At 45.7% G+C, this 17,607-nt stretch overlaps 1 protein-coding gene across 1 annotated transcript in view; it reads left to right on the top strand.

Annotated features, from left to right (window-relative positions):
- Pgm2a (phosphoglucomutase 2) overlaps positions 1-17,607 on the top strand; it is a 45,582-nt gene that overhangs the window by 5,209 nt on the left and 22,766 nt on the right. Inside the window, exons 2-6 of the mRNA XM_077703218.1 lie at positions 6,854-6,953; positions 8,335-8,491; positions 13,017-13,185; positions 13,274-13,297; positions 13,828-13,997. Of these exons, the coding sequence (XP_077559344.1) occupies positions 6,854-6,953; positions 8,335-8,491; positions 13,017-13,185; positions 13,274-13,297; positions 13,828-13,997 (620 nt within the window). The remainder of the gene's footprint in view (positions 1-6,853; positions 6,954-8,334; positions 8,492-13,016; positions 13,186-13,273; positions 13,298-13,827; positions 13,998-17,607) is intronic.

Raw genomic sequence — 17,607 nt, 5'->3', positions numbered from 1 at the left:
TCATCTTTGCGCTGGAGAAATGTGGGCATGGCGCACTGAGGGGGTTTTACAGTAAAACCTCGTTACAAGAGGCATTTACAAGAGACACTAGGTTTTAAGAGACATTTGAATGAAGACTGTTTGGCTAGTTTTCCTATGTTTGCCATGTTAACAACATCGCATACAAGGGACACGTTTTCCTGCTCTCTGAGTGTCTCTTGTTAACAATGTTTTGCTGTAATCGGTTGTATGCGCCAGCATGATCTGAAAGGGCTGTGGTGGCTGCTGTTTCCAGTGCCTTTTTGCTTGGGAAGCTTGCTCGTTTCTGCAAATGAAAAAGAAGAGAGCTAAGGCCAGGGGACAGCAGAAGTGATGGATTGTCAGATTGTTCTGCACTATGGCAGCACATATGAAGGAAGCGTTAGCAATGCCCACAAGATATGATGGAAATTCTGAGCGCTCTGGCTGATTAAAAGATGGGCTGCACTTGGGTCGATGCAGTGAGGAGCACAAAAGTAGCGTACAAGCTCAACGAGCATCTTAACAATTCAAAATAACAAATTGAAAACGAAAATATTTCTCTACAACGCTCGAACGAGTGCTTCTATTGAAAATTGAAGGAGGTGACAGCTGAATGTGCGGATTATTTATCAGCTTGAGTGTAGATGCAGCCAACAGAACTTCACACCATTGTATGCACCCTGCCAGCTTTTATTTTTTGAGCAGGCAGCGCAACGAACTTGATATTTGTACCTGTAACTACGCACAAATTGTGCATTGCAGCATTTGTAGTCCTACTCGCAACCAGAATGCAGCCTACAGGTATTGCTGGTCAGCACTTCTAGTTCCTCTGGTTTGTATAATTCAGAATTTTTCGTTTTACTACGAAGCAGCATATGCCTTAGCCCCCCGGTTTTTATTCCGGTGAAGCCGATTTACTTTTCCCTTTTCTGGGGCTCCTCCTCGCCACCACCGACCCCTATTTCACAATGCTTATCACAACTGTTGTTCCCCTCGCCACCACCGATGCGCCTTTCACAAGCTGCACAATCGGCTGACAATGGCGGTAGCGCCGTTATCAAATGATTACAGAGAACCAAGAGAAGAGCGAATGGGCGTAGAAATGACCGAAGCCACCGTTGCCGCCTCAAGTTCTAGCTCGTCAAGTAGCTGCTATTGCCTCCCAGTTGAACAGCAACTTTCCCACTCAGAACGCCGACATAACCCAGCATTACTTGTTCAGCTTAAAAGGCTTTCAGGGCGGCATTTTCTTTCACTTCTAAGAACGCACACATAACCGGTTGCCGGTTTATGCGTGCACGGGTTGGGAGTAGAGGGGTGGGGAGCACGTGCACGCGCAGCTATAGGTTTCATGCCGTTACTGATGACATGTCCATCGTACTGGTGGGAGGTTTAAACGTGGGCATCCGACGGCCCAATGCGACCTGTCCGGTGTCCCCAGTGGTCGAGCGGATTGGGTTGGTGTGTTACACAAATAGTAAGATGCCATCGACACGGTAGGGCAACAGACAACATAGAACAGTGCTAAGACGGCCTAAATTGAAGAGCGACAAAACACGGGCGCTGACTAACAACCGTTTATTTTTGGAAAGAAAGAATATTTATGGGGGAAGAAAACCAGCATGGCTATCTGTGTTCACATTGCGGTGTGCGGAAAGCAGATAAAACAGGCTCTCAAAGATCATATCTAACACGGATGCGGTCTTTAGGTGAAACATGAACTTCTCCTATCTCGCCAAATAAGCTATTTCTTTATCGAGCAGGGCCACGGACGGTGTGCTTATGAGGATCCTCGGCTAGGAATGAAGAATGCCTCGCATATTTCACGTGTGCACTGGCCTCTGTGTAACAGACAGCTCCATGTTTTTCCGTTAGAATAAAGCTAGATCCTCCCAAGTTTCAATCAGCCGATTGGCTAGGAAGTATGCTCAGTCGCAAATTATAAACAAACTTGTTTTCTTTCATGCACTACGTGGACTGCGTCCACTTCAGCTTCACAGGTCGTCCATCTTCACAGAATGGAAGGGCACTAAATTTTTTTTGAAACCATGCAAGGTATAGAAGAAATAGTGGCACCAGTTTACTTCCTAGATAAGGTTATCGGTCACAGTCTGTACACTCCACCAGATTTAGTGCACCAAAAGCTTTCCAAATTATCTAGAGATGCGAGGCGTGTAATGCAACCATAATATAAAATGGATACTTAAAAAGTGAAACTAATTTCTTTTGCCGTTTCAGTGGTTATGATAAACGATACATCGCTAATTTGCTGTGTTTTTCTGTCTGTGTACATTTGTTAATTGTGCATGAGTACTTTGCATTAGTACATTGATATTAAAGTTTTTATTAGTCGACAGTTCTCTGCTCATGGAAAACGAAAAAAAGGGCGAAGGTCATGCTGCCTGGCTTTTTTTCGTTTCTTACCTCAATGCAATCCGTGCCCTTAGACATGCCATCTACACTGACGACCTCACATTCTGGACAACCAGAGGATCAACGGGAAACCAACAGGATTCCCTGCAGGAAGCCGTAGACCGCACCGAGGCATACCTCAAGCAGTGTGGACTTTCCGTCGCCTCAGAAAAATCAAAACTTCTGGTACTAAGAAAGAGGACGAGAGGCAGACCCCCGCCGGAAGCACCGGACCCGGAAGTGAAGCTTCATGGCATCCCTATCTTAAAAGTCGACACACTGCAAGTATTAGGCCTCACTCTCCAAAAGGACGGAACAGGAGCTGCTACTACACTCCACAAGCTCAAAAGCACCATCACCCAGGTAACCCACCTGGTCCAGAGGATTGCAAACAAAAAGCATGGACGCAAGGAAGAAGATACAATTCGATTAATACAAGCATTAATTGTCAACAGAATTACATATGGTACCCCATATTTGGGGCTAAAGAACACTGAAAAAGAAAACTCAACATCCTCATCAGGCAAACACAAATTGGCACTGGGTCTACCGGCGAAGACTTCGACGGAGAAGAGCTGCTGCAACTAGGGGTACATAACACATGGGAGGAGCTTGTAGAGGCACAGGTTAGCCAAATTGAACGGCTGAATCTCGCAGAAACAGGTCGCGCCACTTTACGCAGTCTCGGGTATGAGGTGAACTTGGATTCCCAAACCCACAAAGGTGCATCCCACTTTATCTGAGGGAGTACATCACGCTTGCCAATATCCCTCGCAACATTCACCCTTTTTTCCACAAAGGAAGGAGAAATGCCAGGGTAAAGGCACTGAAAAAAGCCTATGGTCATGATAGCGGAAAGAGTTACGTCGACGCCGCAAGATATTCAAGCGCAAACCATGCAGCACACGCGATAACCGTGACCAACAGCAAAGGAAAGGGACTAAGTTCGGCAACTATCCTGACTGAAAACATTGACTCCGCAGAAGAAGCAGCGATTGCTCTCGCTTCTACAACGATCACGAAAAGCCAAACTCGCATGATTATAATCAAACTCCCAAACAGCCTGTATAAATTTTCAGAAGGGTCTCATCTTCACAGTAGGGCTTAATAGTATACGATCCTGAAGCTAAAGGATCAAAAAGAAGCTGTACCGGACATATACATCGTGTGGACACCGGGGCACGAGTTTCTGGAGGGTAATACTGGTGGCTGATGCCGCTGCCCGAGATCATTCCCACCGGGCAACCACCGCTACCCTCACTCCCATCACAGAAGATCAAGCCACTCCCCCGCTGATGTTCCCACCTATCCCACGACGCACCAGGGACATATTGGAAAATTAGAGATTGGGCAGACGGAAATAGCCACCACCTCATCCACAACTCGCCAAAGAAGCAGCAACGCAGTTAAGAAGACTCCAAACTAACTCTTTCCAGCACGCCTCACAGTTGCACATGATGCATCCAAGTCTGTACAGTTACGACTGCCAATTCTGCGGCACCCCCAACACACTCTACCACATGGTGTGGGAGTGCAGGGGTGTGAAGGAACTCCCAGAGGTCCTTGCCCCATCGACGGAGCAGTGGGAGGCCCTGCTGTCCAGCGAGATCCTGGATGACCAGCGCGGTCTGGTGATCTGAGCCAGACAAGCAGCTGAGGGCCATGGCATCCTGGACTAGGGACGCCACCCGGATGGTCAACGCCACTACAATGAAAATCATCCAGTGCTCAATTTTCTTTTTATAGGAATCACTAAACGTTTATTCCTCCTCCTCCTTGCCTCAATGACAACCCTTTAAACAGTCCTACCAGTGGTACATTTGTCTGAATAATGCCTTGCTCCTTTTTTCTCTTCTTTTTTTTTTTTTTTTTGATATTAAAAAATGTTGAGACATGCTCGGCCAACTTCACAAGGTATGGGCTTGAGCCTTGTCGATTGTTTACGTAAAACTGCAAGTATTTCAACCGAAGACCTGCAGGCATTTATTAATACGTGCATAAGTGACAAGCATAGTTTTGTTTTCATATGCTTAGGGCGACTACCTGGCCAAACTCGTAAAGGAGGTTTTTATCCAAGTTCAGTCGTCTTTGTCATCACATTTATGGCGACATCTTGGCAACAAGAAAAAAATCTCGGGGACAAAGGAAGTGAACACGTCACTGTACCATTTCACCCAGCTTAACCGTTTTCATTGGTGGTGTTTTCTTAACCTGATATATATATATTTTGTCGCCCAAAGGATTAAAGTGAAACTTTTTAGATGGAAGGAAAAATCTAATATTTATAAATATATGCGTTCTACCTTCTCCCATTTGCTGTAAGAAAGTGATTTCAGTATTTCAGCAGCAGCAGCAGCAGCAAGAGAAATGGGAAAAGAAATATTGAGAAATGGGAACGTTATGGGGAACAGGATGTCTTGAACTTTTTGTTGCACTGGTCAATGCAGTTGAAATAGGTCAAATGGTTGACACTACGTTGTAATGTGAACCATTTAGTGACAACCAATGTAGCGTAATTAAAGCAAATAAGAGCACTAATGTGCAGTTCTTGCATGTGCAAAAAGCGTCTAGCTGCCTGACGATGCATCAACCGTCAGACGAAAAAAAAATGCTTTAAAGCAGCACTGAAATTATCTGTTCCAGACACCTGTTCCTCTTTCCCTTTTTTCATAAGGGGGCTTTTTTTCTTTCCATTTTGCATCTGTTTTAGCGGGTAGCCAACCTGTTATCTGGCCTGACTGCCTCTGGAGAGCATCACTTTTGCCTAAATAACTGTCTGCCGTCTTTTTATGACTTTATGGGCACACTGAAATTCACCCTGCAGGGAACTCAACCTACACGCCAGCTCGTACTTCTTACACCGATGAAATGATTACTTTATTAGCTTTATGGCACTTGACTGAAATTCTTGGTTACCCATGTCAGGGTTCGCACAGGTCCTTGAAAACCTTGAAAACCCTTGAATTTAGAAGTGTCAATTTCAAGGCCTGGAAAGTCCTGGAATTTTTAAATGGTCCTTGAAAACCCTTGATTTTTCCGGAGAGAATCAATGGCCCTGTCTTTTCACAAGAATTTAAAGTGTTTGTCGTTGATTTTAGGTGTTAACAAATGTAAAAAAACATTGTAACAATCAAGTTTCAGCGTATTGCGTGAAATTACAAGTTTGGTAGATTTTCATTATTACGAGGCAACATTAGCAGCAGGCACTTGTCAATCCAATCTGCATCACGATACAATCCAGTGAAAGCCAGCTTCTGTTTTCTATCTTGCATCTTCCATCTAGTCTATGGACACTTGCTCATTGCGTGTTTGCTGTTCCTCATACGCTTCAAACTTTGCTTTTACGTGAAAATGGTGGACGTGTACATAGTTCATCCTGCCTTGAAGCAACACTTGCTCGATTTAATTTCAGCTGATATTCTTGCTGACAAAGCAGGAGATGCACGCAGCATGAACTAAGTTTTGAAATTAAACAGTCTCAGGAAAACACAAAGAAAAAAAAACTCTAAATACCAGCCATGAAATAAAAAAAATGAAGCTGGGGGAGCATTTACGAACCCGTTAGCACCTATCAAAATGTGCACTAATGTGCTTAGATATTGTGCAATAAAAAAACTTTTGCATTGTGTTGGAAAAGTTATAAATAATCCCAGATAAAACATTAGATGGGGACCTTGAAAATGTGTTTTGTGGTCCTTGAAAGTCCTTGAAAACCCTTGAATTTTTGCTTTTGAAGCCTGTACGAACCCTGCATGTGTTTTACCTCTTGATGTACCTTGTAGTATGTGCCTTGTAGTTCCTTTTTCCAAGTTTTTCTGCATACCGTTATTCTATTTGAGTGCAATTTTCTACGCCTGTTTTCTCATTTCTATTTTCGCTGTTCAGTATTACTTCCTATGTAATTTTTTGTTGCTGTTGTTATGCTCACCGTAAGCCTGTTAGGTATTATAAATGAATGAATAAACCTAGATGGCTTTGCTCCTTGTAGTGCAGTAATAATTTGCACCGTATCACAGCTGCGAATGTATTCGGTTGCTACAGTTGTAGTTTCGTGCGTTATTTTTATGTTGACAGCGCTACCTCATGGGCTTTATGAAGGCTTCTTGTGATGTCAGAGTGGGGCAGGTGGACATGGGCAGATTGTTGGACTTTGTCAAAATTCTCATCGCAGAAGTTCTATGTTTTCAATATATACCATGTGACTAGGGATTTCAATCTGTTTATCACACTAAAGGAAAAGCCACATACCCTCTGTGATCAGGTGCTTTCTTTCTCAGTGTGACACACGAAGTGATGGTCATAGTGTATCACATGTGCTTTTATAAATATTTAAAAATGGGAACCATCAGACCTCCAGTGCCACTCATGTAACACCCTGCATCTTGTTAATCGTGTTTTTTCAAAGGTTAACGATGCTTTTCTGTCCTTTCTATGGATCCAGAATGAAGTCACCCGCAAGCAGATCGAGCAGCTCCACAAGAGCGGGGACCATGACAGACTCCGGAAGCTGCTGGTTGACCGGCTCGAGTTCGGCACGGCAGGTAACGTCCACTCTCCCGAAATGTAGCTCTAGTCTGCACATCCATTGCAGCATCATAAACCAACTGTGGGGTTTTTATTTTCCTATTGCATTGGGAGGATGTAAAGATGCTCAGGTGTCACTGAGAAGTTCTGATATTCTGCAGAAACTTTGTTTCAGCAACAACGTTATCTCTATGCATTCATTAGCTATAGGCAGATGTTAGCTGTGCATTACAGTAAACTTTGTTACATTTTGGAGCTTTAGGGGACCATGAAAAAAATATTTTATGCGCTCTACAACATATTATTTTTATGTTAGGGAACGTGTACGTATTAAGGGACATACATATAACTAAAAAAAGTTATGGTTATGCATTGTTAAAGCCAACTTCGGCACTTTTTTTTGTTTTGTTTTCAAGCTTTGCATGCTATTTATTCCTGATTATTCAGTACTATATTATCTGTCTTCTGTGGCAAGATTTACCGTCGAGCTACGGCTCTTTTTTGGCTTGAAAGGGTGGCATGGTACCTTGATGGCTTGGCCAAGTGTACTTACATGTACCAGCTTCTTGTAAAACAAGCTTTAAAAATCACTCGGGCAGGCAGCTGCTGTTTTTTATTCAGAGTGTACCCTGGAAAATGCTGTCTTCAAGGTGTCGGTTCATTAAAAAAAAAAAGCATACCACGTAGTGTGGTTGTAGAACACAGATCACACACTATGCGTTACTAACACCGCATCCAAAAAATGTGGATAAAGGCTGCGCCAGCTTTCAGTTTTGAAAATACATAGTTGCTTCTGCAGTGCCCCACCATATTATAGAAAACACACCATGGTACGTGTGTTTTCAGTAAATGTATGAAGCTGGGCTTCTGATTGGTATTTTATGATAGTGTGATGTTGTTTTTCATGCACCCTTTGTTTTGAACTGTATTTGAAGCTTTTTTAATCTGGGTGTTTTCAAAGTACTGGCTAGCATAATTGTCGTGTTTTCTCTCCACCTTTCTTTTTCTCGCTCACCCTCTGTTTTATATTTTGCCTCTGGTTCGCATGTTCTTTTTATTTTTGTTTTATTTCTGACTGGTTTAGCTGGACTAGCCAGCTTACATCAAGCAAAAAAAAAATTTTTTTATGTTTAAGAGACATCGCTGTTGCTTAGGTAAGAGTTTTGCATTCCAAGGATCCCCAGGTGTAATACGGGAAACTGAATGAGATGGCGAGACATATCAGTAGGTGACAGACAGTTTCCTTACAAAGACAGCCAACCATATTTGATTAGTGGCACCAAAATGTAGTAAGGAAAGTGCTAAACTTTAAACTATTGTTTCTCATATAATTAGGTGCTTGTGTCCTGTAAAATTTCGGTGTCAACAATAACCAACATGACCTCTATTCTTCACTAGGGCTCCGGGGAGTAATGGGTCCCGGCTATGCCGCCATGAATGACCTGGTCATCATCCAGACGTCGCAAGGCGTGGCCAAGTACATCTTGAGCACGCTTCCTGACGCTACCAAGAAGGGTGTCGCCATCGGCTATGACGGTCGCTATAACAGCCACAGGTGTGTACCACATTGGGTGGTCACTGCACGCCTTGGAAGTGTTGTCCAATTTATTGTGCAAAAATTAATACCTCGTTGTGCAGATGTGTCGGTTCTTGCACAAATGCATTCCCTTCACTCATCCAGTGGGCTCTGTATTGGCTGTAATCGATCGAGGTGCAGGCTAAAAGTGGGCTGTTTGAAAAAGTTCATGAAAGAATACTCTCATTTCACGGCAGGGCCAATGTGTTTTTGCCTTAGAAACGTTGACATTTTGTAACTTAAACTACATTACGATGCTTGATCTCATGAAAGTCTGGGAGTTTTATAATTCTCTTTGCTGCAGAAATTTGAATTCATCACTCTTCTAGAAGCACAAACTCAGAGGACGATGGCACGATGCACTCAGAGAGACACCATATTGGCAGCGAAAAAGACACGGACCAAGGAAGAAGCAACAGGACAATCGCTAGACTTCAACTGAAAAGTTTAATTGGGACACGTAACACATAACACTAACAATGGAGGATAAGAGTGACGTATAAACAAATATAAAACCAACTGATGTACACCTTTAACTGTTACACTCAGAGAGATAGTTGTCGCTTTGTGCAGCGCTTTGTGTCGTTGTCCTGTTGTTATTGTCCCCATCATAAGTCTGCGCTTTCAAGTATAGAATCGTGTCAAACTAACTTGCCCATGCAACCACCCTTGCAAGTTCAATTCATCTTTTAAACAAATATCAAAGCTCTCACTTGCCTTTTGCATGAAGTCGTTTACAATATGACTAAACATGGTGGCATTTTCTCAGCGAACATGAATGAGCTCAGCTTATTTGTTGCATTTTATGAAAGTCATTACTTTTTGCCCCAGTTGAGCTTACGCCATTGACACTCGAACATCATCATCATCATGAAAGTCATTGCACAGTTTGGGGAAGCTTCTATAATTGAATTGAAGTTAGATTTCTATAAAACCTATTGTCAAAAACACATGTACCTTCATTTCCTGCGATACTACTACATTGATAACGACTGGAACTACAGGCACGAAAAAAAACCCACCCGCATCTTCCCACGGGGGGAACTCGAGTAAATGCGTCGCAGCGTGGTGGGGGTATCGTGTGAATGTTGCGTAATTGGGTATGGTTTGGGAATGCTTTATTGTTATTTCGTCTTTATTATTCTTATTTATTGAATGAAGGAGAAGCGAAGGCAAGGAGTGTAAAGTTAGTCTGTCTTTATTGCTTGGTGCCGTCAAGCAAGGCGTCAAGTCAAGCGAAAGCCAAGCAAAGACGCCCTTGACTGAATTCCGAACTCGCGCTCTGCCGCTTATATACACACCGCCCGCGTTCGAGAGAGAGGAGTACGGGGGAGAGACGCGCATGCGCACACTTCTGTACACAAGCGCGCGAACTTTCCACGCACCCACCACGCCGTTATCACGTGTACACGCCCTGCCGCCGTTACTGTTGAGCATGACGCAGCGCACGGGTAGCTACGACGCATGCGCGCCCAGACGCGCTCCCCCCGCACTGCCGCAGCTGTTGTTGAGAGCGACGGAGCGCACGGGGTACACGCGCTCCTCCTGCACCGCCGGACCTGTTGTTGAGAGCGAGGAGGGTACGGGGGAGAGACACGCACCTGCGCCTCGACGCGATGCGCATGCGCAGTGAGCGTGTGGACGGCGCCGACAACATTGATGAGTGACATCGTGAGCCTAAGAAATGCTCAGCATTTAAAAAAGGTTTTAGACACTTGTAATAGGTACCAAAAAGTGATAACTAGGCATATAGCATAGGTGTCAAATACTCTTGTTTAGGCATATATAGACTCAATTCATATTTACTTCAGCAGCATAGTTTGGGGCAAGTTTTTTACTTGCAATAATAACAATGGGCAAATCTTGTGCTGTAGAAAGGCTATTTTATTTTCATCTTAAAAATAAGCCACACAAATGCCGTTCAACAAATTTGTATGAAATTAACGGTGAATCAATTCTAAAAGAAAGGGTTAAAAGCAGTTGCAAACCTGCCCCATCTCAATCAATGTTTTACAGCTTGAAGTTGTATGTCCTTTTAGATGATATTTGTGTGTAAAAAAGGAATGCTCAACTTCCACTGAACTAAGCGGAGAGTATTTGTGTTTGTGGAACGCTCATTTATCTACTTCCATCAGGAATGTCAGTATGTGGGCCGCGCAGAACCTTTGGCAATTCTTTCGGTGCATGGAATGCGGGAATTTTATGTGCAAGGCAGATTTAAGCTTCGAATAGCTCTCAACAACCGATCCTTCAAGTATGGCGGCGTAGCTCTCCCAGACCTTCAAAATGTGCTAAGCATTCTGAGTCAGAGCGGCAACCAAGTTTTCAGCTGCTGAATGCTTGTTGCTAACAATGTGGAATAAGCACACAAATGTGCCAAGTCACGTTCAAGTGTAGCGTAATGTAGAATAGTTTGGGCTTCAACACTTTTGTCGACCACAAAGCTGTTGATGCCACTGATGTGCTTGTTGTAATGTTTCCACCTGTGGCTAGTGTTCCCCTAGGGGTAACAATGGGCTCCGATGGAAGAAGCGAAATCGGTAACTGCTCCTTAAAGACACGAATGCACCTTGAAAAGCGCTTCCTCACCTGCAGCTATTTGTTCGTTTGCAGAACAGAACGACCTTTACAGTGCTACGCAATGCCGATGAATTCCATGGATAGTAGAGTGAAGTGCAATAATTGGGGATAGAAAAACTGAGTCACCCTGTCCTGCAGAAGTGGATGTCCAGCGAAGCTGCTGGGATTCAGGGAATTACACCATTCAGTAAATAAGCACTATATATACTGATTAGCAACATTAGGCAGCACGCAAGATTCTTTGCAACTAACTCTTAGAGCTAGGTTGCAAATGCCTTTGAAGGTTACCCGGAACCGCAGATAATGGCTGTCGCAACCAGACTACTTGAAAAGTGCCAAGACGCCCATTCTATAACCTTCGTTTTGCATTCCTTCTCCATGTTACTTGTGCTGCATCTTGCCGGCCGGCGGTGTGCCCGTGATTGGCGGCCGACTGTCTGTGTGGCCTAGGCATCACCTTATTTGCTTGTTTTTAGTGCGTTAGCAATAGATACGCATAAGTTTTCACCGTGACAGAAGAACATAAAACGAAAGAGCCAGTGCGGACAGGGGTGACGTAATGCCCATCTGGTGGCAAGGTTAGCTGCAGTGTCGCTGCGTATGGACCTTGTGGGCTAGCGTACGGGATAGCAGAGGACCCCGGCTAGCTTTGCTAGAGAACGCTACGCGCCGTACACTAGCCCTGCGGAATCCGAAGACTCACGCACGGGTTCGAGTACTCACATGCGGTAGGCAGGCTCCGGCAATCCAAAGTGAGGCTTTATTGCCTGGCAGATACAGTGCATACACCAGACAACACGACTATCGCTCGCGGGGAGACAGTGGCTCCTGTCGCTCGCTCAAGCCGCTGGGCTCAGACCTCGATATCCGTCATCACGGCCGCGGGAGCAGGGGAGGCATCCCGAGGCGACCGATCAGGGCAGAATCTCTCGGCAGAGTCCGTGGAGCCAACTGGGTTCACCGTCATCGGGGCATTCGGCGTAGGCACAGCCGAGCCAACCGACTCCGACCAAATCGCCCAGTCGACTCCCCGCCGGAGCGCCGGAGCGCTCGTTCGTCCCGCAGGTCAGCTCGGCGGGGAGAGGAGATCTTCCCCAGGTCGGGGAGAGGGTGGCGCTAAGGAAGGTGACAAACTGGTCCTCCTTCCCTCGCGCCCTCGCGCACACGTTCGCGACAAGCCGGTTCGGCGCGTCGGGCGGGGTCATGAAGAGGACACGACCTACGTGACGCGCCGGCTACCCAAAATGGCGGCTCCCAGCTCGCGGAAACATGTGCAGGCGAGGCGTAGGGGAACACGGGCCCCCACAACCTCTAGCGGCCTGGTTGCTCAGGCTAAGTTGGCAGCAGCCCAAGCATGGTTTTCATGTCTCGGCATACTTGGCATGGCGCACAGATTCTGCTTGCAAACAGTGTGTAGCAACCACCGAGTTATGGGCTTCTGAAGTGAGAAGAGTCCTAGCGGAACAAGGCTAGAAAAACCTAAAAAGGCATATATACTGTGACACAAAATAGGCATTTTTAGCCGCTAGTGCGGTCTCTATTGATAAGACGTAGGATGACCACGCACATAGCTTGGCTCCTCATGATATCAAGCTCACTGAAAGCAGGGATTGAAAATTTAGAAATGTGGACAGGGCTTTTCAATCGGCTGACAGCTTTGTGGATTGGAATTGGTCACAGTGCAAAAGCACAAACTCTTGGCGACATTTGCAGCAGATAAGGAACGCAAAACTATTTTGAAATAAATGCAGCGTTATTGGTTTCGGGATAAAATCCCACATCTGGGGTGCTTTTGAAGCTGGTGCTCAAATGAATGGTTTGAAATTTTTATATCAACAGAATTTTTCGTGGCTTGTGGAGCAAGGCTGAATTCAGTCAGAAGTGGCACACGTTCGTGGCCTCACCTTGTCCGATCTCACCGCAGGTTTGCCCGCCTGGCTGCCGTGGCGTTTCTCCAGCTGAACATTCCCGTGTACCTCTTCAGCAAGCTGACACCCACTCCCTTCATCCCGTTCACGGTGCTTCGCCTGGGCTGCTCGGCTGGCATCATGGTCACGGCGTCCCATAATCCCAAGGACGACAACGGCTATAAGGTGCTTTTTCCCCGCTATGTGTACGATTTTTTTTAGTACCTGCATTTTTTCTCCGTGTGCTAATAATAGTTCGATTTCAACTTTCCAGGTTTTCTGGAGCAATGGTCCGCAGGTGAGTTTGCCTCTGACACTTTGCAGCCATTGGAGACAAATTGCTGCTACGGGGAGAATTCAGCACCCGACCATGGCTCCTGAAGTTATCACGTTGAGAACGATACTCGGGTACAACTTAGGGACAGCAACAGACGGTGCCGCTGTGCCTCATCACCGCAGCTGAATGTTACGGTACTTTGTGTGGCGCAAGTAGTGTGTGACTGGGAATATTTTGAATATGGTACGAGCCATTTCCATGATTTTTTGGGCTTAATGTACGTATAAACTGCTGCAGCGATGACAAACTACGTGAGAAGAGGCAGACGATATCACGCATTCACAGCAATCTCCTTTCAAAATGCGCGCGCCCGTTGACATCCGGTTCCGTCGCTTAGGCGGAGTGATACCGTACATGAGCTATTGCCGTTCTTAACTTGTTCCCGAGTATAGTCTGGGGCTGGCAAACAAAAGCACCAGCGTGTCAACGTCTTTGGTGCCCATTAAAAGTTTGCATATGGTCTAAAGAGAACATCTGCGTCACTTTTCCAGATCATTCCGCCTCACGACAGTGGTATTCACGCCAGCATTAAAAAGAACCTCGAACCATGGGAGAAGGCGTGGGACATAGAACAGACCGAGAGCAACCCCCTTTGCAAGGACCCCCTGGCTGAAGTCTCCAAACAATACTACGAGTTAATTGCGTCCACCACTTTTGACAGGTGAGTCATTCGTGCGCAGCACATCAAGTGCTTGTATTTCTAGTGGCTCTCTCTGTAATTGCTGCAGGCCCTTTGGCTCCAGGCTTGTCTATGCGCCTGTGTGCTGAAAGCTCATTTTCCCTTTATCCAAGACAAAAATGTGTGACTTTGGTTATACATAGTTTTGAAACACGCGCAATGCCATGGCCCATATCACCCCCCATGATGCCATTTCTGCACCCACTTTCGGTTTTGGATTGATGGCACTACAAGTATTGTCATTCAATGCATTGCATCAGTCTGGCTGAAACATGTTTGCAGATTGATTGACATTGTCCACCACTTAACAAGACAGACCATGTAATGTACACTGTACGGTCGATAACTGCAGTACTAGTGCAATCTTTTTGTTTAGTACGACCAGTCTGTCTTTATCCAAAAATTCTTGCACAATTAGTTTTCCCTGCTCCTTCTTGCTGTAGATAACTGGAGTCTTTCATGTACTGCACACAAAGTGGTGTGGTATGTCACTTCCGGGAAATTAGGTGTCTTCCCGCACATGTTTACAGTTCATCTTTTGTCACAAAAGGTGTAGTACATACGTAACTTTTGTCAGGAGCACATAAAACAGTCTATCAGTGACAAAGGGTGCCGGCGTATCCCAAGATTTTATTTGCGGAGGAGTCGTTCAGTATTTTGAGGAAGATAAGCATTCACGTTCGTGTGGGGGAAACTTATGCGAACATGCATGGGCTTGGGAGTATTTTGAGATGGTTGCAACCATCTTAAACCCTTCCCTTCCTGCACCACTGGTTCAGAGAATAGTTTTCCTCCCAACTTAGAGTACAGCTTCTTTTTTTTTTCAAAGTTAATTTCGGCGGTAAATTTTTGTAGATGACGCAAGCCTGCAGCAATTGTCGCAGGCACATTTAAACCTTTTCTATTTCCTGACTTGACTTACACGGTAGGTATAAAAGCTGCCACATTATTGTCTACTTGACATAGAGAACAATTGTGTGGCATACGTTGCCCGAGTGCATGTGCAGTTTAGGTACCACGCAGTCACTATTTATGAATACTTGAACGCTATAATAGGGGTGTGCAAATATTTGCTTCAAATGGAATGGCGCAATTTGAAATGCCTCAAATTTTTTTGAAGTTCGAAAATGCTGATAGGCAGTTATTTGAGTGCGCTCAGATACATGACATTATGCTTTGTTTAAGACAAGAAATGCTGCCGCTAATATTCTTTGGAATGAGTTAGAACTAGTTGGGCACCAGATGTTGAGTGCTTGCAGTCAATTGTTGAAAACATGCACAACTTCCTCCGCTGGCAGTGACAGGCTTGCCCACAATGCACCAGTGATGTGTGGCTACAGGGCAAGAGGAAGTGACTTTGGAGCACCTTTATCTGCCTTGTCTTATCTGTTCTCCGTAAATCTTGACATTGGGCCTTCCTGCTTCCCTCTTTTCGTCTTGATAACACAGATACTCTCCAGCTACCCTGGTCAACTCTAGAAAGATGGCCTGGCTGCATACAAGCATACTTTTCGGTTTCCTGATCAAATCATTGGCAAAGTTGAACTTCCTTCTTAATGTGAGATTGACAAAGTTGAACTTTCTTTTTAATGTGAGATGAAGGAAAAACGATAACTTGTCTAGCTTCGTACACCAAGACACTGAGCTAAAGAATTCCTTGACCAGGCATCGGCACTGAGGCACTGGTGAAGTTAGTTCATTGGCTGTGCACATTCATCGTGCACTTGCGTTACAGTCTCTACTGTTTTTATACGTTTAGAACTGCTTTTCACAGAACCCATGTTCAAGATTCTTGTGTGTGCCGGGACATTCATGGCACTAATGTTTTTAGAAATGAAATTCATCCACTGGTATTGGGGACCCACACCACACCATGAGAGCATGCCTGAAGGTGTTTATAAATCAGGCTGATTTAACATGCCTTGCGCTGCCCTATACGCCAAGTAATTTCTTCCTAGAACTGAAATGGACATTCATGGAACTGCCATTTGCATCTTTTATGCAGAAATTGCATTATCTTAAGCTTAGTTGTACCCTCATTTACACTAATACTGAAACCACTGTGATTGAGCTCACTACATAAGGTGACAATTGCATCTACATAACATGTAACAGTGCCGCGTGGCGGTTTTTAGAGAAATAAGCTAACCGAAGAATGAGCTGGTCAGACACTCGACTTGCAAAGGGTGCAATCCCCCAAGTGGGCATGTGCCATGGTTGTGCGGCGGACGGATGCTTCTTTCGCAATAAAAGCGTGGCCCTGGTTCGTTTTCTGCTGTTGACAAAAGAGGCAGCTCTAAACGGAGCAATTACTTAATTACTCTATAACTGAGCGCAAATGCCTTGCTCTAGTGTGGGCTGTCGGCAAATTCCGCCCCTACGTGTATGGTAGGCACTTCGCAGTCGTGACTGACCATCACGCACTGTGCTGGCTCTCCTCCTTGAAGGACCCTAGCGGTCGGCTTGGCTGCTGGGCGTTGCGCCTTCAAGAATACTCTTTTTCGGTGATTCACAAGTCCGGACGCCTACATACGGACGCCGACTGTTTATCTCGAAACCCGGTCAGCCCTCCGGAATTCTCAGCAGACGATACTGACGCTTGTGTCCTAGCGGTCTCCGACTTCCTGAACATTGGCGAAGAACAGCGGCACGACCCTTCTCTGCGCTTCATTATTGACGGCGTTAACCTTGGTTCTGCCAACCCTGCCCTCCGATCCTTCGTTATACACGATGGAGTCTTGTATCGGCGCAACTTTCGCTCGGATGGTCCTGATAACCTGCTTGTCGTTCCGGAACACCTACGTCGGACTGTGCTGCACCAGCTTCATGAAGCACCCATGGCCGGCCATCTGGGAGTGACCCGCACCTACGACTGCGTGCGACATCGTTTTTTCTGTCCAGGACACTACCGCTCAGTGCAGCGTTACGTACGTGAATGTGACCTGTGCCAACGCCATAAGCTACCCTCCAAGCAACCAGCAGGCCAGCTGCAACCACTTGAAATTCCCACTGAACCATTTTTCCGGATCAGACTAGATTTGCTCGGGCCCTTCCCCTTGTCTACTTCTGGAAACAAATGGATTGCTGTTGCTACCGCGTACGCTACCCGCTTTGCTATCACCCGTGTGCTACCCACGAGCTGTGCAACTGACGTGGCCGATTTTCACCTCTATCATGTCATACTGAACCACAGTGCTCCTCGGCAGCTTGTCACAGACCGCGGTCGAAATTTCCTGTCTCAAGTCATTGCGGACATACTTCGCTCATGTTCGATTCGCCACAAGGTGACTACAGCTTATCACCCACAAACAAACGGCCTTACTGAGCGTTTTAATAGAACCCTTATGGACATGCTCGCCATGTACGTGTCTAGTGGCCACAGCGACTGGGACATTGCACTGCCTTTCGTCACTTTCGCGTATAATTCTTCCCGTCACGACACTGCAGGCTTCTCATCCTTTTACCTTCTCTACGGGAGGGAACCGGCCATGCCGCTTGATACCCTTATGCCTCCTGCCACACACCCGTGCACCGAATATGCCCACGAAGCCATTGCAAGAGCCGAAGAAGCACGTCAGCTTGCCCATTCCCA

The sequence above is a fragment of the Haemaphysalis longicornis genome, unplaced genomic scaffold (assembly GCF_048455015.1).
Source record: "Haemaphysalis longicornis isolate Haplotype H1 unplaced genomic scaffold, Haemaphysalis longicornis Haplotype H1 scaffold_3, whole genome shotgun sequence".
Classification (NCBI taxonomy): Eukaryota; Metazoa; Arthropoda; class Arachnida; order Ixodida; family Ixodidae; genus Haemaphysalis; species Haemaphysalis longicornis.
This window is presented reverse-complemented; position numbering and strand designations above follow the sequence as displayed.